Source organism: Carassius auratus, chromosome 18, assembly GCF_003368295.1.
Source record: "Carassius auratus strain Wakin chromosome 18, ASM336829v1, whole genome shotgun sequence".
Taxonomy (NCBI): domain Eukaryota; kingdom Metazoa; phylum Chordata; class Actinopteri; order Cypriniformes; family Cyprinidae; genus Carassius; species Carassius auratus.
This window is the reverse complement of record NC_039260.1, coordinates 2225850-2246739: the sequence shown is the minus strand read 5'-3', so window position 1 is coordinate 2246739 and position 20890 is coordinate 2225850. Positions and strand designations below refer to the sequence as shown.

General features: G+C 35.9%; 1 protein-coding gene across 3 annotated transcripts in view; it reads left to right on the top strand.

Annotated features, from left to right (window-relative positions):
- The window catches only part of fam168a (family with sequence similarity 168 member A), a 36342-nt gene extending 24640 nt beyond the window's left edge, over positions 1–11702 (top strand). For 2 of the 3 annotated variants that reach the window (XM_026287043.1, XM_026287042.1), the window contains 6 exons: positions 1577–1657; positions 7544–7669; positions 9208–9350; positions 10335–10509; positions 11371–11501; positions 11608–11702. In XM_026287043.1, the coding sequence (XP_026142828.1) occupies positions 1577–1657; positions 7544–7669; positions 9208–9350; positions 10335–10509; positions 11371–11483 (638 nt within the window). In that variant the 3' untranslated portion in view covers positions 11484–11501; positions 11608–11702. The remainder of the gene's footprint in view (positions 1–1576; positions 1658–7543; positions 7670–9207; positions 9351–10334; positions 10510–11370; positions 11502–11607) is intronic. The other variant, XM_026287044.1, reaches the window with a different exon arrangement.
- Positions 11703–20890: the final 9188 nt, after the last annotated feature.

The following is a 20890-nucleotide window of genomic DNA, read 5'->3' as shown; positions in this document are numbered from 1 at the left end:
TATAAATCCTTTTGTACGAGAGCCACCAATATATTCCATTTTGTTTGGAAACACGACCAAGTCCCTCCTGTGCAGAAATTATAAGCATTTTTTTATATATATATTTTGGTTAGTTTTTAACAAGAACTTATTTGTTTGAATTAAGTAAATATAAATGAAGTTATTTTTTAATGACAGTACATTGAAGATTTGAAAATAACTATAAATTAAATACATTGAATCACTCTGGGGGATCTTTGTTTGTTTGTTTTTGTTTTTTTCTCAAATTGATGCAGTGGTAAGCTTAACATTTTATTTTAAGATTTAAATTTTTTTTAAAGTCATAGGTGTAAAAGGTGTAAGAGCTCATAATTTGTTAGAAAAAATATATAACATGTTACACAATGAATAAAGCAGTATATATTAAATTATCTAAATTTATTGTTTTTTTCATGTAAGCTATAGCTTCTGACCTTTAAATCAAAACATATTCATGATTTTATGGCATCAATTACTGCTATATTTAATCAGAAACACAGTCTAAATGATATTAGTTTATTTTGCTTTAATTTTATTAGAATGTAGGGCAACAGCAACCCCATGGAATTAAAACTCCTTACTGAGCGGGCATTAGGATCAATATTTAGGCAAAACTTTTCTTCAAGAATGAGCAACACTGTTGAAATGATCTAATCACTATCACACCCTGAGCACGTTTGTGAGTTAATGTATTCCTCTTATCAACAAGACATGTCAGCATAATTTCTCATTTCGGGCCGATGCCGATATTTACATTTAAAGCCATTATCGGCCGATTCCGATACTGGTCCGATAATATTGGGCATCCCTAGCAGCATATGTTGTAAAAGTGCTCTGGCAGGTGACCTTGAACGTCTTGCTTATGTACGTGCCAGGGTTGAGCATTCTTCTAAACATCTTCTTACAGATAAATATACGGAAGTGCAATGAGATTTAGTAAATGATGACGCAGTCAACACTTCTGGGTGAACTGTTCACTCTTAACAAACTGAATGGCTGTATTTGTCCTGAATCCTCCGGTTTTGATCAAATGCATCCCTTACAGCGAGCTTCAGATATGAATAATCTTTTCCATGATGCTCTGTACTTCTGACAGCTCATGCTGTTCAGTGTGAGAGCGATGCACTGCCTTTCACACTCATCCGACTCTGTCTTACGGAGACAGACGAGTCGTAATGGAGACCATCTGTGCCCATCCTGTTCAATCAAGAGCTCACCTCGCTCTCTCTGAGTCTCTTTGTCATTTTCTTATGATGGCACAGGTTACAGAGAGTGATTTAGATTTAGAGTGATTTAGGTCACAAATGTATGTATGTATGTATGTATGATGACTTTGTTACACTCAAATTTTATGTATTTGGTGTATGCTCAAAAACATCAGCAATGCCGTTTAAATTGTTTATCTTATATCACTGAAGAATTACTTTGTTAGCTAGTGTAGTTCAGTCATTAACAGTGGCCATTATATCATCCAATAAATTGCTCATTTTGATTTCATGTTGATTCTCAGCCATTTTTAGTGTCATATCTCAGCTGTTGTCTCTTTGCATGTGTACAGGTTATCCTGGAGGTTATCCTACGACTGCCCCGACCTACACAGCCAACCTTTATCAGTCAAGTAGCCCGGGATACCCACCAGGTGTGTACACACACTCACACACACGCTTTCTGTCCATTGAATATAGACTATTACACACTTACAATAGCAAAAAATACATGAGACCAAACATTTACACATTTACACACCAATAAAACACATGCATTCCTTAATGCATTATACAGGTGAATCTCAATAAATTAAAATGTTGTAGGAAAGTTCATTTATTTCAGTAATTCAACTCATATATGGAACTTTTAGTATATAGAGTACTATATGGAGTATTAAATCAATCCATTGCACACCGACTGAAGTAGTTTAAGTCTTTGGTTATTTTAATTGTGATGATTTTGTCTCACATTTAACAAATACCCAACAATTCAATATCTCAACAAATTAGACTATGGTGACATGCCAGTCAGCTAATCAACTCAAAACACCTGCAAAGGTTTCCTGAGCCTTCAAAATGGTCTCTCAGTTTGGTTCACTAGGCTACACAATCATGGAGAAGACTGCCGATCTAACAGTTGTCTTGAAGACAATCACTGACAACCTTCATAAGGAGGGTAAGCTACAAACATTTATTACCAAAGAAGCAGTACACAGAGTGCTGTATCCAAGCATGTTAACAGAAAGTTGAAGGGAAGGAAAAAGTGTGGAAGAAAAAGATGCACAACCAACCAAGAGAACCGCAGCCTTATGAGGATTGTCAAGCAAATCGTTTCTAGAATTTGAGTGAACTCCACAAGGAATGCACTGAGGCTGGGGTCAAGGCATCAAAAGCCACCACACATAAGCCCCTTTCACACTGCACGTCAGACCCGCAATATTGGCGGAACATTGCCGGGTCGCCTTCTGTGTGAAAGCAACCACGTCCCAGGATTGATTCCCGCATTGAACCCGGGTCGGGGACCTAGTAACATTGCGGGGTTTGACCCGGTACGAGCGCTGTGTAAACAAAAGCCAGATCTAATGCCATGTCGAAGTGATGATGCGCGTTATCACGCGACTCTTTTATCGGCTGTTTTGAAGGAAGATCAACGTTCGCGACGAAAACATATGTGCAAACTGTAATGAAGCAGAGATCAATTAGTTCCTCACTTTCCATGCTGACGCCGAGATCATTTGCTCGCTTTAGTGAAAGTATAACGTGCCTAACGTTTTCGACTCGTACATTAGGGGCTATAGACGTGTCAAGGAATTTGCTGAACCACAGACAACATCAGAGGCATCTTACCTGGGCTAAGGAGCAGAAGAACTGGACTGTTGCTCAGTGGTCAAAAGTCTTCTTTTCAGCTGAGACAAGTGTATTTCAAAAGGGTGGAGAAGGGTGGAGAAGCTCATAGCCCAAGTCGCTTGAAGACCAGTGTTAAGTTTCCACGGTCTGTGATGATTCGGGGGGCAATGACATCTGCTGGTGTTGGTCCATTTTGTTTATGAAAACCAAAGTCACTGCACCCGTTAACCAAGAAATGTTGGAGCACTTCATGCTTCCTTCTGCTGACCAGCTTTTTGAAGATGCTGATTTCATTTTCCAGCAGGATTTGGCAAGTATAGAGTACCTGTACATGTTCAGTAAATGAACATAATTTCCAGCAGGCCAACAATTCAATAAAAATGTTTTTTGAAACATTTATGAAGTATTCAAATTGAAAAAAGTGAAAGTGACGTGACATTCAGCCAAGTATGGTGACCCATACTCAGAATTTGTGCTCTGCATTTAACCGATCCGAAGTGCGCACACACTGTGAACACACACCCGGAGCGGTTGGCAGCCATTAATGCTGCGGCACCCAGGGAGCAATTGGGGGTTCAATGCCTTGCTCAAGGGCACCTAAGTCATGGTATTGAAGGTGGAGAGAGACCTGTACATGCACTCCCCCCACCCACAATTCCTGCCGGCCCAGGACTCAAACTCACAATCTTTCGATTGGGAGTCCGACTCTCTAACCATTAGGCCACGACTTCCCCAAATTGTGAGAATGTGAGCCAAAATCATCACAAATTAAAAGAACCAAAGACTTTAACTACTCCAGTCTGTGTGTATTGAATTTATTTAATGTGTGAGTTTCACAATTTGAGTTGAATTACTGAAATAAATGATCTTTTCCACAACATTCTTATTTATTGAGATGCACCTGTACTGTCTAGCCTCGTTTTGATGATGCTGGCCAGTAACTGAACAATTAAGTGATGCATTGCTGTTATATAGTTCTGCAATGTTTGGGCTAAATATATTCAATAAATCTTCATAAGCTTTACAAACTTGACTTAATTAGTATTCGTGCAACATTTTAACTTGAACAATACTGATGTATATGGCCACTATGTATATGGTTTTATTTCTTTATGAGCTGCTATATATATATATATATATATATATATATATATATATATATATATATATATATATATATATATATATATATATATATATATATATATGCAAATAATGCATCCGCAAATGACATTTTGAAGTTTTATGTGTAAATCTGCATGATTTGAGTCTTGAGAGAAAACAAGCCCAGTGAGGATGAGTCATGTGAAGAAGGTTGTCTTTAAGTGTAGATCAGTTTTCATTAGTATTGTGTTAACAGGCTTGTTTGAGCTCATCTTTTAGTATGGTGTTTGGTATTGTGTTGTTAAAAGAGAGGAACTGGGTTTGTGCTGTAAGCAGACATTTTTGGATCAGGATGTAAATGGTGCAGTAGTGGATTGGTTTGTGAGGTCTGAACAGATGCTTGCTTGATTTGTCTGTAATGTTATGACATGCCACCTGCCATTTTCAGATGCTTATACAGGCTCTCGTAGTACAGAGATCTAGTTGACATTTTGCTGTTGGAATCAGGATTTTTTTTTATTAATATTTTTGTTTGGTCTAGTTTCTGGCTTGATTGGATATGATCTCAGATTTCAGTAAATGGTAATTTTGGTTGACCAGCAGTTATTTTACACAGTCTGATACACTTTCTCAACAAGTCCTTTTTGTTATTAAAAATACCAATTAAAATACATATTACATATTTCAGATAAGACTAGTGATAATAAAATGCTAAATACAAAAAAATAGATTCCGGATTATGGCCAAACATTGTTCACTGGAACATTCAAAAGTATAGAAATCCTTCTGAAAACAATGTTTGGCAACAATAAGGTTGCAAAGGTCTTGAGAGAGCTTTTTGCTTTTACCTCATCATAAAATGTTTTTAGTGTGACACATCGGTCATGAGGCCATCTGTTGGGACTGAACCAGTTAATATTCATTTCCACTGAAAAGGGGCAGGATTGCTTTCTAATTACTGATAGATTTCAGCTGTTGTCTTGGCTTTTCATGCCTTTTTGCACCTCCCTTCCTTCATATGTTCAAAACTCTTACCCTGTGTCATTCCACTTTATTACACAGAACATAATTTGGTAATTTATTTGTTTTGTTTTCTTTGTATGTACGGATTACTTGGGTTGTTACTGACATCTGGGGAAAAGTTCATGTCAATAGACCCTTCAGAAATATATTTACTGAGAAAAATGGTGACGTGTTCAATACTTATTTTTCCCGCTGTATTTCGTGTTAAATGGGTTGTTTTTGAAAGATGTTGCTTGAAATAAAAGCTTTTTATTTCATTGATTTTTATTTATGACTGCAGCGTTATAACACTCAGCACTTTTTAAAAAACATTTTAATTGAGGAGTAAATATATAGCCTAATCTTTTGTTATCGTTGCAGCACATCGGTTATTTGATCATTATTGCAGGGCAAAGTAATTGTAATTTTAATTTAATAGGCCTAATAAAAGTAACTTCATAATAATAATAATAATAGTCCTACTAAAAATAAGAATGTAACAGGCCTACATTAATTGGAAATGCCAAATAACTTAATATTGCCAACAACTGCTGTTTTTCACAATATCTCGGGCTATCGTCGATACGTCGTTTGAACTGCTTGAGCGCAGTGGCACTGAGAACATCATATTTCACACACTTTAAGCTCTTTTATTTTCCAAATGTAATAGGATTACTCCAACGAATCGAATCGAATGGTTCAATACAAACACGTGTATCGTTACACCCCAAGTGGTTTGTGCTGACTACAACTACTCCACTAATTTGACGCTTATATAATTCATATCACAATAAAATAAGGTTTAGCACATTTATACATTAGGTGGAATATTTTCATTCATAGTATTGATTCTAAAAGCTGTCGTATTGATTTTAATTGTTTATTGGCCATTATTTCGAATTTTAATTATCTGCATTTTCAAAATCGACCATCAGTCGAAATTACTTTTAAAAACAGTGAGATTATTTCTCTCTTTTTTTCTTTCTCCACTAGTTGTACATTGTTTAGATATTTCATATGACAAGATTAAATAAAAATAAAAAGTGTCAGTAAGGATGAAGCTTAGCTATTTTTATGTATTGTAATTACAAAATGTTCTCATTGTTAAGTCATTGTTAATTTTGTAAAAAAAAATAATAATCAGCACTGTTAACTTTAAGTAGAACGTTTTCAAACATATTATTGATTTAATAACTACTGACTATAATCAGTTATCAACCATTTTTTTCTATATTAATCATCAGTATAGGCAAAATTCTTTGATTGACCTCTAAATATATGTTACGTTTTAGACTATTCTTCCTATTTTGTCATAATTGAATCATTATCATATGTCATGCATAAGCGCAGGCTGAAGTGTTGCGGTGGTCATGTGAGGCATCCATGCGGCAGAGTCCCATCATGCCATTGTGATTCCAGCGGATTCTCTTTGTCCCTCTGTTCTCTTGTGTTTGGGAACGTCTCATGAGTCCACACCATCGCCCCCATGTGGCTCTGTCAGGAATGTGGCATTTGGAATAAAGGTTTACAATTAAATAACCTTTATTCACTTTGCTGATGCATTTATCTGCATTTATTTGAGGTAACATCCAGTAATGTTATTCCAGAGATAGTCCTCCTGAAGTAATTTCTTGGCATTCTTAAGGCCAATAGTTCATGAGGGTTCCCTTTGAGGAATTTCAGCCTGCGGTGTACCTTGCTTAGATCATTACTCTCTATGCCATTAGCATTCTCTCTCTTTATATAGATATGTTATATATATGTGACCCTGGAGCACAAAACCAGCCATAAGTAGCACGGGTATATTTGTAGCAATAGTCAAAAATGTCCTACCATAAATAAATCAAAACTTAATGTTTGATTAGCAATATGCATTGCTAAGGACTTAATTTGGATAACTTTAAAGGCGATATTCTCAGTATTTAGATTTTTTTTTGCACCCTCAGATTCCAGATATTGCCAAAAAATGTTCTATCCTAATAAACTATCAATGGAAAGCTTATTTATTAAACTTTCACATCATGTATATATCTTAATAAATAAATAAATTACCCTGGTTTTGTTATCCAGAGTCACATATAGATATGTTCTTTCTATAGAGTCTTCCTATAGTAATTATATTCTATTAAAATATATATTTTACGTGTATGTTTAATTTTTTATAGACATTGTTTTAGACAATAATATATCAATCCAAATAAAAAACATTTAGTATATTACCGTCTTTTACACCACTACACATACTATATTAGGGAACTAGATAGCTAGTTTGATCATTTTATCTTCACTAAGCTGGGAAAATGTCCATGTTCAATTCAGCAACTTCTTGCTTCATGATTGTGGATAGTGTATCCAATTTAACTCAGTATTGAAACCAGTGGTTTCTATGGTAGATCTGTTCTATTGTTGACTAGTAGTTTTACTTGTGGAGCCCTACTTTTGGGTTTTATGTTAATGCAGGTTTACTGATTGACTGTGAGAGGAGGAGAGGAGAGACTGGGTTATTTTTGGAGATAAAGATGTGGCCACACAATAGTGACGCATGTGTGTAACTCTTCTTGTGTTGTTGTGTTTGTTTGGGACAGTGCTGCTGGTGAAGCAGGCCTGGCCCCAGACGGCATCTGCTCCGGGGCCCGCAGAAGGCTCCTATGACCTGGCCATGGACGCTGGCTCAGAGAGCAGGCAATACCAGGCCTCATCTACAGCATTCAGTAAATATCATTACTATACTCTACTGTAACTGCTGTGTGTTCCCTGTGACTCTATAACACACAAACACTGCATCTGAAGAACACTTGCCCTCATTGTTCTGTTTCCCCCGAGCGCATGCACACACACACACACACACGCATACACACACACAGTTTTGATTTGATCACATAATGACTGTGTAAACACACTTTACAAGTTCTGTTAACTTGTTATCTCTGTAAACAAACTACCCGAAATGTAATAAGCAGAGGTATTTTATATTTTTTAAGGGGTGGTTGATTGCAATTTCACTTTTTTAACATTAGTTTGTAATGTTGCTGTTTGAACATATAATATCTGCAAAGTTGCAGTGCTGCAAGTTCAATGCAACTGAGTATTTTATCCCAGGTTTCTTACATCACAAACCCAGATAAACCCCGTCCCCAGAAACACACATCAAAGGGGGCGGGGCCATGCTGTGCTGCTTTAGAGAAGAGGAATAGAAAACTAGGGGTCCACATAAAAATCTGTTCATTTATGAATCACAATCTATTCTAAAATTTCAAAACCAATGTTCTAAAGTAGCGTTTCACAATCTTGTTCCTCGCGTCTTAATTATATTCAGATTGATGAGCAATATAGAGTCTATCATTGTTTACAGTACAACCGGAGCACATTCTGAGCTTGAGGGGCGGGATGTTCAGTGTAAAATATGCATTTTATGTCAGGTAATGTTTCAAGTAATTACTTTGTTAATGGATTTCATTAACTCTGATAAGCAACTTATTTTCTTTTGTGTCAGATTGTACTTATGATGTCTTAAAGCGCTGTCTAGTTAGGCAGCTCACTAGGGTTTGTGACAGGTAATATCTCACATTGCATGATGTAAACATACAGCCTGAGATCTAAGGTTTCATTCTCACTGAAGACAGTCAGCAGGGCTTTTGGTCTGGGATTGCAGCGGTAAATGAGTGTTGTGGGATTGAATTAGACAGATTGAATGGCTCAGGCTCAGCTAGACTAAAGAGAGCTGAATCCGGTGTGTTGCATCAGTGGTTGGTTAATCGTGTAGAAATGACTGACGGTGTGTCTTCGGTATGTAGGGAATCTTTTGGTGTGTTGTGTAAATAAATACGCCTCAAGCGATGTATTCTCTCCATTTGTGCAGCTGATGTCACATTCATGTGCATTTTTTTTTTTACTTTGTCGTCAACAGTCCTCCAATAAAAGCCAGATGGTGCGTGTAGAAAAAGAGAAAGTCTGTCAGTGTGTGTTTGCTTGTTCAGTACTGAAAGGATGTGTGTGTCTTTGTGTGTGTGTGTGTTTGCACTTCATATGTGGCACACTTTACATACAGCGCACTCCCTCCTTACAACTCCAGCGTGCTTTACTGTTGCTCACCAGAAGAGGACGACATGGAGGTTTTGGAAATGCAACCAGAGACATGGACGAGTGTAAAAGAACACATTTTTTGGACATAATATGTGTTCTTTCGATTGTTTTTTGGCATATGCCTGCTTGACCTGACACTCTCTCTCTGTCTTGTTCTGTGTTTCAGGATATACTGCAGGAACGCCTTATAAAGTGCCCCCTACTCAGACCAATGGAGCCCCTCCGCCCTATTCCCCGTCTCCTAACCCCTACCAGACGGCCATGTACCCCATTAGAAGTGCCTATCCCCAGCAGAACCTCTATGCTCAGGTAAGACCTTAATCTGACCAGGAACATACTGGAATTACACCACAGTCCACGCTTAGCTTAATGTTTTGTTGTGTTTTGACTAGGAGAGACATTAAAGTTAACTCCTCTAATTTTATTCAGCATTATTCATCAGGAAAAAGTGTTGTTTTGACATGTTCTTTCAGAATCTGTTAATTAGCTTGACCTGAAAAGACGTCATCGAGGTCAAACCTTAGCTATGCAAGCATTGTATAATCTTGCTGATTGTCAATACATTTGTGCAATAAAGAGGACAGCAGTAATATCGAACAATAACCCGAATAACACTGAAATCAATACCCAGTTAATAAATTAATACATTTTTTATTTATAGAATATTGTTTTATCCAAATAATTCACATCAAAGAATTTGAATATCAAAATGTATCATATTGTTATTTGAAATACTTTTGAGTGCAATAAATATGTTAGTCATTTAGTACAGTTTAATTTTAATAGTATTTATAGTATATGCACTAACATATTGAATTCGTTTTATTTTCACGTTTCATTTTAATTTGTATTTTTTTTTCCGCTTTTGTATTTTTTTTTATATTTCTGTAGTAGTTTTTATTTCCGTTTTAAATTTTTATTTTTCATTTATTCTAATTCAAACTCAAACGGTTAGATTTATTTCAGCTTATTTCAAATTTTCATTTAGTTTAGGTTTTTTTCATCTGTATTTATATTTTATTTGAATTACCAAAAATGTTTTGTAATAGTTTACTATGGTACTGTGTCAACACTGATGCAGTAATCTGACTGTAAGTTTAGGACTCGTTTTGATTTCTTGTTGTTTTGTAATCACCTTAGACCCTTTATTTGCCACACAACCAGGACTTTTGGGATTTGTTCCCATGACGCCCAGCATCACAACACAGTGAATCATCCCTTACAGGTTTTGAACCTTCATCCTTTCAGCTCCCCATCACTGTCTTTTGTAATATGAGTTGGTCTTGTTCTCAGGGTGCTTATTACACACAGCCTGTGTACGCCGCCCAGCCTCATGTCATCCACCACACCACCGTGGTCCAGCCCAACAGCATCCCCTCCGCCATCTACCCCGCTCCTGTACACGCGCCCCGCTCCAACAGCATGGCCATGGGCATGATGGCCGGGACAACGATGGCCATGTCTGCCGGTGAGACGCTCAAAAATTGCAATATTGTTGAAGCTAAAAATTATACTAAAAAATTATAAATTAATGTATACTTCAGTGTCTATTAAAAATGCAACTACAAATATATGCAGACTCTTTTATTTCAGCAATATAGGTGTGTGTGTGTGTGTGTGTGTGTGTGTGTGTGTGTGTGTGTGTGTGTGTGTGTGTGTATATAAAAACTTTTCAAATAAAACTTTTTACAATGAAACATATATAATAAAATAGTTTTTATATTAAAAATACATGTTTTAACATGTACATAATCAACGTTTTTAATTATTGTTTTAGTTTATTAACTAGATATTTTTTTTCTACTACTGTCATCTCTTTTAAAACTCTTTTAGTTCAGCATTAAGGTGTATTTGTTTTATTAATTATAATTTCTAAATATTTCTAAATCATTTGTTTTTTTTTTTAATGAAAAACATTAAATTAATATAACATTTATATAATAAGAAAGAAAGAAATCACAATTAAACACTATATATAATTGTGTGTGTGCAAATACATAAATTTGTTGAAATTTTGGGTAAATATAAAAACATATTTAAAAAGTAAACCCTTCAAATCTTTCATCATAATTTATGTAAATAACATTTTTGTTATATATTAAATGATTATAAAATCATATTTCTAATAAAATGTATATATTATATAAAATTTGAAAAATATGTTAATATAATATGAGATTTTATTTTATTAATTATATTTATAAAAAATGACATCTACTGGCATATATAGACTCTCTCAGTTCAGCAGTAAGGAAGCACAGAATTGTTCTTCTGTTGGTTCCAGTGTTTTGTGTAATAGTGGACATGACCCCTGAATCTCTCCCGACAGGAACGCTGCTGACCACCCCTCAGCACACTCAGATCGGAGCACACCCCGTCACGGTGCCAACATACCGACCCCAAGGAACACCTGGGTACAGCTACGTGCCACCTCACTGGTAGAGCCCACCTGCCAATCATGTGAGACCCCGCCCACACGACTCATTCATCTTCACTCCACCCACCCAGCGCAGAGCGATCGCTGACTTCATCTCGTTCTCTCTCTCTCTCTCTCTCTCCTTCACAGATCTGGAGTCAAACATTGTATGCAACTACTCAAGTCTTACATCGGCGCTCTGTGTTCAACAGCGAGGCGCCACGTCTGTTTGCAAGAACAAAAGAGAAAAAAAAGTGCAAGGGTCACTTTATGCATTCTTATGTGTTTTTGTAAAAGCTGCTTTTTTATCTTTTTATTTAATTTTTTTTTTTTTTTTTTTTTTGGGATGATGTTCTTGCATTAGGTTATTTTAATTCTTCATTGTTCCATAGTTATTCTATAAGAGCTCCAGAATGATTTCAACCAATCACGACCCGTCTTTGTGTTCAGTATAAACGCTGGTGTGTAGGAATGTACCGACGCAATATCAGCACCACTCGGATCATAATCATCCACTTACGCTGCCAAATTGTATAACCTTTAGATATTAGCACAGGGTTGGTTTTCTTTTATGTATTTACAGCGGAGTTTCATTTCAATCTTCCCGAAGCGCTTGGGAATGGTTCAAAGAAACTTAATTTCTCCCTCATTTCGTTCGATAACAAGGGTGTCTTCCAGCTTGTAGCTGTTCATGTAGATTTGTAAGGATTATATCATTAGTAGGGCAGTGCAAACGTGGTTTAACCTTCATTAGGATATCGAGTACATTCAGTAATCTTAGTTATTCACTAAATAGAGAACGTTTGCGTGAGCTGGTTACTTTATTAGCTTATGTGTCAGGATAGCGTAAGCTTCCAAACTATAACGTGTTTATGCGATTTCTAAAAATGTGTGCGGCATGCACTCACGGTGAATATTGAGGGGGAACAAAATCTATCAGTGGCACTTAGCTGGAGCCTCTGGGTGCGATGTCGTCCCGCGGGCATCGAAACGTGTGCCAACTTTGAGGCCAGACAGGACGGACGTTACTCTGACGGAACGATTAGGATTGCATCCGATTCAAAGGGACTTTGCGCCATCGTAGATAGCACTAAAAGCAAAAAACACACACACACAAGGGAGGGATGGCGTTCCAGCATTCATTTCCAATCAGCTCCGGCTCTAGAGTGGGTCTGACCCCTGGTCCTCTGTGAATCCTTGGGCCTTTAGGCCTTTAGTTGCACAGATTTTAGGCGTAGAAACGGAGTTCAGAGTTGTTCAATGCAATAATACGAACGGCCTGCTTGAATGGCTTTTAATTGTAATTTACAGCATTTGTAGAGAGAGATAAAGAGAGAATTTTGATTTCCTATCCCGAGGCCTCGCCTGTATCCATGAATAGTGTACTCAGAAGTGACATATCAAGTATTCTATGAAATGTTATCATACCGAAGCATTGCACATCGACAAATAGACGTAACTTAATAACCAATTATACGGTACACTCTCATATATAATGATGTAATTATAAAAATCAAGCATTTACTCTGCAAACCATTAGTCTTGGTAATGTCTCTGGAAGTAATATTATTGTCAGTACAGAACAGTATCAATCTTTTCGTTGTTTTGTTGGCTAAGCGACCACTGTTGCGATATATAGTACACTCAAAGGTGGGAAGAAACGATTCTCTGTTCTTATGTGAAAGTCATAATGTCTAGTAATGCATGTGTCATGCGGATGAATGCAGTATAGTGTAATCAGATGAAACTATGCCCTTGCGAAGCATGGTTGCATCATTGCAGCTTATGGATTGCTTTTAATAATACATTTACATTACAGCACATCCCCTTCACATTAACTTTATTTTTCATTCAAGTAAAGAGCGCAGAGTTACTCATGAATCTCATGGAATATATATATATATATATATATATATATATATATATATATATATGTATGTATGTATAAACATAAATTAAGTGAAGCCTGTTTTTTTTTTTTTTTTTTGCTTTATTTTCAGAATAGTTAAGTTATTTTTCCCACAAATTTTCATTACTGTTTAGTTATTTGTATTATCCTAAATAGTGATTATTTTTAACAATAGTACAGCAAAGGCAGTACAAATAAAATATAATACAATAATTTAAAAAAATGAAAATAGGCTTCATTTTTGTTTATGCAAAAAAGATATACATATATAGATATGTTCTTGACAGGTTCCATGTGATTCATCTGAAAATTATTGTAACTTCATTGCAGAATAATTATTTTTTTGTTGTAAGGGCAAAAAGCAAGTCAAAAGCTTTGGTATGTGCTATATTTGCCTAAGGATGGAATTTAATTCACATGATGTTATCAGTAAGTAATGCCAATCAGTCAAACCAGCACATTTATTGATTATTGAATGAGAACCTAGAAATTCACAGCATGTTCACATACACTTTCTCTGTTTCGATGACATATGATGCCATTTTCCTGCGCTCTCCGCCCTTCTCTTTCCTTTTCTGATCTTATACAGTATTATATCAAGCGGTGAACTATATTTTGTCTTTGCATAAGTTTGCATCACGAGATTTGACTGATGCATTTAATCGCTGTCGTCTACATATGACACTCTAGGACTAGAGTGACCTTTGACACTGCAACATGAATCAAGGACGTTACCATCCACTCTGACATGTAATTTAGGCGCTTTTTACGTACGTGTTATTTAAAGTTTGAATTAATGATTGATGTTGATTTTTCTTAAATAGGAGATCTTTATAGTTGATCTGGAGTGGAGTGATTCAGTCCATGTGGTTGAGAGGCATTTCAGAGCACAAGTCTTCAAAGGGTTTCCTCTTCCTCTACATGCATTTCCCCTGTCTGTCTGTCTGTCTGTCTTTCTCTTCTTCTTTTATGGTTTTCAATGGTTAAAATAATGGCTGAGCTTTTTCTGGAAATTAGATATGTGCAAATATGTTGAAGTACCACGCATTTAGGGCGTTTTAATGCAGGGTCATCATGAATTTAAAGGGACAGATCATCCAAAAATGAAACATTGTGAGGAAAAAAGTCCAAATGATAACAAAAATGTAATTTTTGGATGAATTATTCCTTTAAACCTGAACAGTTGTATTAATACTCAGATATGTCCCTGCTCGCCACACATTATTCCAGTGAGGGCTTTTGATGGGTTTCTCCCATTTTAAAAATAAACTGATCCATTTTCCGTATGAAATCAGGTGGTCTTTTCTGCCAGGTCGTGGTGTGGAAGAGGCTGCGGTTTCCAGTTTTTTCCTGTTTGGATCGTTTTGATGTTGCTATTGCAAGCCCATGCACTGTTCTGTTCTTTGGTTTCAGGGCATCGATCAAAGGATTGTTTACTAGCACCCGTGATGCATGCAACGGGTTAGCATCTCTAGTGACGTCAGTGTCACTTCACCAGTGTGTAAAGGTGTTTCTTAACTAATCGTGGCACTGGTTTTATGCTCTTGCTGAAAACCTGTGCTATGTACCATAGGCTTTGATGCAAACAAACAAGGGATTGCTATTTCACGCTACTGTTTTAGGAAAACAGCTATTTGTGTTTGACCCATGTGGAGAATAAGACTTTGTTGTTTGCATTCTAAATGTAAAGCAAAAAGGGGAAAGTCTTCCAGAATTTATCTCCCTTCACTGAGTGTTCAAGAGCCCTTGCCCCATAGTATGTAGGACGCACTACTGCGAGGTTCTGGCAGCATGGAGATCTCATCCCTGCGAGGTTCTGGCAGGTCCGAGTGTGTTTTGGCCAGTGCGGTCCAGACCGTGCCGTTCAACCGTTTGAGCAAGGAGACCCACATCAGGCTTGTGAAATGAAGTGTAAAGCTGTTTTTATTTTATTTTTATTTTTTTTATTGTTTTGTTTTGTTTTTGAAGATCAGTTAGTGATCTCTGTGACATAATTAAGCCAAGTTTGTAATTGTATAATATTTACTGTAAGATGTAGAACATTCAATAACTATTAAAATCTTTCCAAAAAAAATTGTTGTTTTGTGGGTTTTTTTGTTTTGTTTTGCCACTCACTCAGTCATATAATGCTAATGATGGATTGATGGGTTCTTTTGTTTGATTGTTTGTCAAATGGTTGAATTATTATTAAAAGAAATATTTACCCATAAATAACTGTTAAACCCTAAATAGGAAGCGATTTCGGTTTACTGCAAGGTATGTATAAGGGTCTAAAACCATGTATGACATAGTATAGCAATTATATATTATAGTAATAAAACTAGTGCTGTCAAATTAATTATTAATGTGTGTGTTCTGTACAGGGGCGGATCTAGAAAAATATTAATGGGGTGGCGAGAAGGGGGCAGGAATTTTTGAGGGGTGGCAACATATGGCAGACGTATACTGTATATACTGAATTTTATCACAGTTTGATGATAAATATATGTGCACTCTACAAAAGGACACAGGCTATCATTTACAAACTTAATCTCGTGCAATCAATGTCTTGCATTTGAAACAGTTCATATAAGGAATAAGTGACCATACCCCATAAGCACCATCACACTCACTAATGCATACAGTATGCATCAGCATGTAATTAAGAGCATTATAAAAGGTTCATTGTTATAAATATGTCAATTTATCATAAGAAACACAAGATTTTAACAGCCAATGACATTTCCAGCTGGGGAGACTCAACTGATTTTCTGCTGTTTAGTGTTAATCACCATCTAACTCAACCAGTCAAGAGCTACATTTAGCCTCAGATGTTATATGAATATGGTCCTTGAAGCATAGGTTTTATTAGCTGACAATAATAATAAATAAATAAACATTATAGGCACAAATACAAATGTACTTTTAGAAATTGTTTTTGAAAAATATGGTGTTATTGTTTTGGCAAGCTTAAATTAAAACTTCTATGAAAACTTGTGTGATATTCCTTTAAAATAATGTTTTAGTATATATTTTTTAAAGTATATTTTACAAAGCAATTTCTTACATAATTTCTTTGAGTTAGACCAAACTTTTATTTTGGTGGGTTGTAACCAGTGTTTCTGTGTTTTTTAATTAACTATTATTATTAGCTAATAGGAAGTATAGCATATCAAGTATGCTAATACTTGAAGTATAGCATACTCTACTGTGCAATAGTACTATATTTCTGTTTGAATTTCTTCAAGTTATACCGAAATTTTATTTTGACAGGTTGTCGTAAAGACATTGCCGTTTCTGTCAGTCTGTGTATACGATACGGATGAATGATGATAGTTTTATCAAATGAAATGGTGAAATCCTCTCATAGTGCATTGACGTGCACATGTGTAGCCTACATCATGTCAATATAGTGAAGAGCTGAAAACAACACGCGTGCTTTAGTGTGTGTGTGTGTGTGTGTGTGTGTGTAGTAGAGCACACATTCCCAGAGACGTGTATAACAACACCTTAAGGGTTCCCACAAGCAGGATTTATTGTTGTGCCCCCCCTTCCTCAAATATGATGATGGGAAAAAAATAACTTTAATCAAATAAAAAACTAAATGAATAAATTGTATTATTTAAAAATCACAATTGTAGCTCTCGACATTTACCTGTGGCTATAACTTTATTATGACTCTAATTTATTTTATAGTCTCAAGCATTCAGAAAACATGCAAAAGGAAACTTAGCAGTTTTACTATGATAAAACCATGGTTTATTTTTGTAAGGGTTGTGATATGCACGGTTTTTGTTGAAGAAATTATGAAGCCTGTGTCATCAATAGCAAAAAGGTGGCCAAAAATGAAAGATTTAGTGAATATTTGAATGAAATGTTTGGTCAGTAGCCTAAACAAGGATTTGATTGTCCTGTAAGTGTAACAGCAGCAATCACATGGCATTTGTAATAACATGTACATAAATTGTTTATACATTATGTATTTTAATTATTTTGTTATTATTAACCAATCATTATTGCCTCATTATTTTTTTATATAATGCATTTTAAGCCATTTTAAAGGCTATTGATGGCTTAGGTTTGTTTTTATAGCAACAACAACAAAAAAATATATTACAGTATATTAATAGCCTACTTTGTAAATTATTAGAGTTTGAAGATCGCAAATCATTTGAATCAGTTCGGGAGTTCGGAGCGGGTTCGCGAACATTTGAGTCAGTTCGGGAGTTCAAAGCGGAATCGCGAATCATTTGAGTCAGTTATGGGGATCGCGAATCATTTGAGTCAATTTGGGAGTTCGGAGCGGCATCGCGAATCATTTGAGTCAGTTTGGGGATCGCAAACCATTTGAATCAGTTCGGGAGTTCGGAGCGGGTTCGCGAATCATTTGAGTCAGTTTGGGGATCGCGAATCATTTGAATCAGTTCGGGAGTTCGTAGTGGGATCGCGAATCATTTGAGTCAGTTTGGGAGTTCGGAGCGGCTTCGCGGATCATTTGAATCAATTCGAGAGTTCGGAGCGGGTTCGCGAATCATTTAAATCAGTTCGGGAGTTCGTAGCGGGTTCGCGAATCATTTGAGTCAGTTTGGTGACGGCAAATCATTTGACCCAGTTTGGGAGTTCAGAGCGGGATCACGAATCACAAAAGATTCGCGCTCCTAAATTTTCAAATTGGCCATAACCTTTAATTCGTTGCTGCCAACTGGGGTGGCACCAGGGGTGGCAAGGCTTTCTTTTAGGATTAAAAAGATCCCGGTAAATCCCGGTAGATCCCGGTAGATCCTGGTAGATCCGCCCCTGGTTCTTTATATATCTATTATTTATATACGCATACAGTATATTTGGAAAATATTTGTCTATATTTATATTCATATAATTTATATTATAAAGAAATACATTTAATATGTAACCATAACATTTTTCTGAAATGTATAGGCCTACGTGTGTGTGTGTGTGTGTGTGTATTTATATATATATATATATATATATACATAATATATATATAAAGCACACACTCCTATATTATCTAAACAAAAACTTATTTTGGATGCGATTAATCATTTGACAGCACTAAATAAAACGTATTTTTAAATACTTCTGAAATATTTGTGTGTGTGTGTGTGTATATATATTATTCAGCTGAAATATAATTGTTCTGCTGAAATTGAAACCTTTTGTAATATAAATGTCTTTACTGACACTTTTGATCGATTTAATGCATTCTTCCTATAAAAAGTATACATTTCTTTAAAACACTAATTATAATACAGATCTTACTGACCCCAAACCTTTGAAGGAGAGCATATAATCTTATGAAAGCTTTCTATTTCAGATAAATTCTTTTCTTTTGAACTTCTATTCATCAAGGACCCTGAAAATAAATAAAACTATTGGAGGAAAGGGTTTTCAGACCAGCAATCCAGTTTTAGAATAACTTGTAAAATTATTTAGATGAAACCATTAGTCTGAACAGCCACTGTCAACAAAAATAACTTTATTCAACTATTCTCCTCCAATTCACACCTTCCTCCATTATCGAGAGTACACATGTATTGTTTAACTGATGTCCTAGCTATGTTTCTTTGTCTGGGAACATTTGCGTCTCTGTCTGGTCAGAGAGCTCTCAGATTTCATCAAAAATATTTTAATTTGTGTTCCCAAGATGAACAAATGTATTACAGGTTTGGAATGACATCAAGATGATTAATTAATGGCGTGGTTTTTCATTTTTTTGATGAACTATCCCTTTAAATCTTTCATCATTTCAATTTACTCCAGTCATGTTTTAGAAGCAGACACCGGACATTGTTTTGCAACTAACCCTCAAATGTGAATGAATCTCTTCAAGCTTTTCAAGTGTCAGCAAGTCCTTTTTTCCTCTGTGGATATACTCGTTCCAGCACGCATGGAGTCATGTTTCCTACATTCCCAGAGACTTTCAGTGGCAGCTGAGACCAGGATCAGATGGAACATCTACAGTTTTGTATAGTTCAGATTCCTACCAATACTTGCAACCTTTTCATAAGAAACATTTACACATGCCGAAAAGTAATAGTGCCATTGATTGTGTTAAAAAGCAACAGCGGAGTCTAAAGTTATATGAAATTATGCCACTAGAATATATTAAAGATCTGATATGTCAAAAGCATGTTTAAAGAAAATAAATAAAACTGTCACAGTTGATCAACTTCACAGTCAAATGAATTTGTTTAGTGTCTGCCAGCAACAAGATTTACATCTGTCATTCGTGTTAACTTTTAACCCGCAGTTTGGATATGGAATTTTAGAAGAAGGAAATTGTTTAAAAAAATAATAATAATGCCATTTTTCCTGAACATTTCTAATGAAGACGTTTCGATCAGGCAGAAAGATAACTTTATTAAGAATATAGTGAATCAACAATATAACTGGTTTGTGTTCAAACAAATACAGCGTATTATAATCCCCCATTGTTTATTTTCCCCCGTAGTTGTTTTCCAGTGAAATTTTAGAGGACTATTATTATTATCAAATCTGCCCCAAAAATCCCATTAGAGGTCATTTCTGGGTAAATTTAGAAAGGATGTAAAGGTAATTTGTGTTGCGTGTGTCCATTTCCTGACCTAATCATCCCAGCTGTATGCTCCCTGCAATAACATTAACTAAAATTAATTAGCTTTAGTACATGTGTGCAGAATCATACAGGCCTTCTCTGTCGTCCTGGAGATCATCAACACAGACCCAACACTGTACATAAGACAGAGATGTTTCGACCATTTTCATATGCTTCCTTTGGAGGTCTCAAACCACAAAGATTGAGCTTTTGGAGGCATTTCAAGAGCTCTGGGAGCCCATAATCCTACCTTGCCCCGGACGGAAATGTCTGTTAGATCTTAACAGGTGCTTAATTAGGTCTGATGTTATAAAGAACCTGAATGTCTGCATCCCACTCAACATGGCTGGAACATGAGCCATTAATGCACATGCTCCGACAAGTTCAGTGTAGGCGATGTGATGCATTTCCCTTTGCCATTCATTTCTTTTCCTTACTCACTACTATGACCAATCACCAATAATTATGGGAGGGGTCTGTCACCATACACTCTTAAAAAATATAGGTTTTGAATTGGAATCTTTGGCTGAAGAACCTTTAACATCCATGGAAACAAAATATTCTTTACACTTAAAAATAAAGGTAAAAAAATGGTTTTGGCAGAGATGCCGTAAAAGGACAACTTTTTTGAATTCCACAAAGACCTTTCAGCGATACAAAGTATTGTTTGTGAAGATTCCATCGATTCCAAGATTCCATTTTAACAGTTCTTCAAGGAACCATAGATGGCAAGTGTGTATAGTCGAAAAAGTTTCTTTAGATTGTTAAATTGTTGTTCAGACTAAGAAAATGTTTTATTTTTCACTTAACTGTTCACTGAAAGGTTCTTTGGAGAACCAAAAAGAACCCTGAAGCTAAAAAACCAAGGACACATAGCAGTTATAGTTTGTTTTTATTCAAAAAGTAAATTCAGTTGATTCAATGTAAGTATCAAGGTGGACTATTTAATCTAC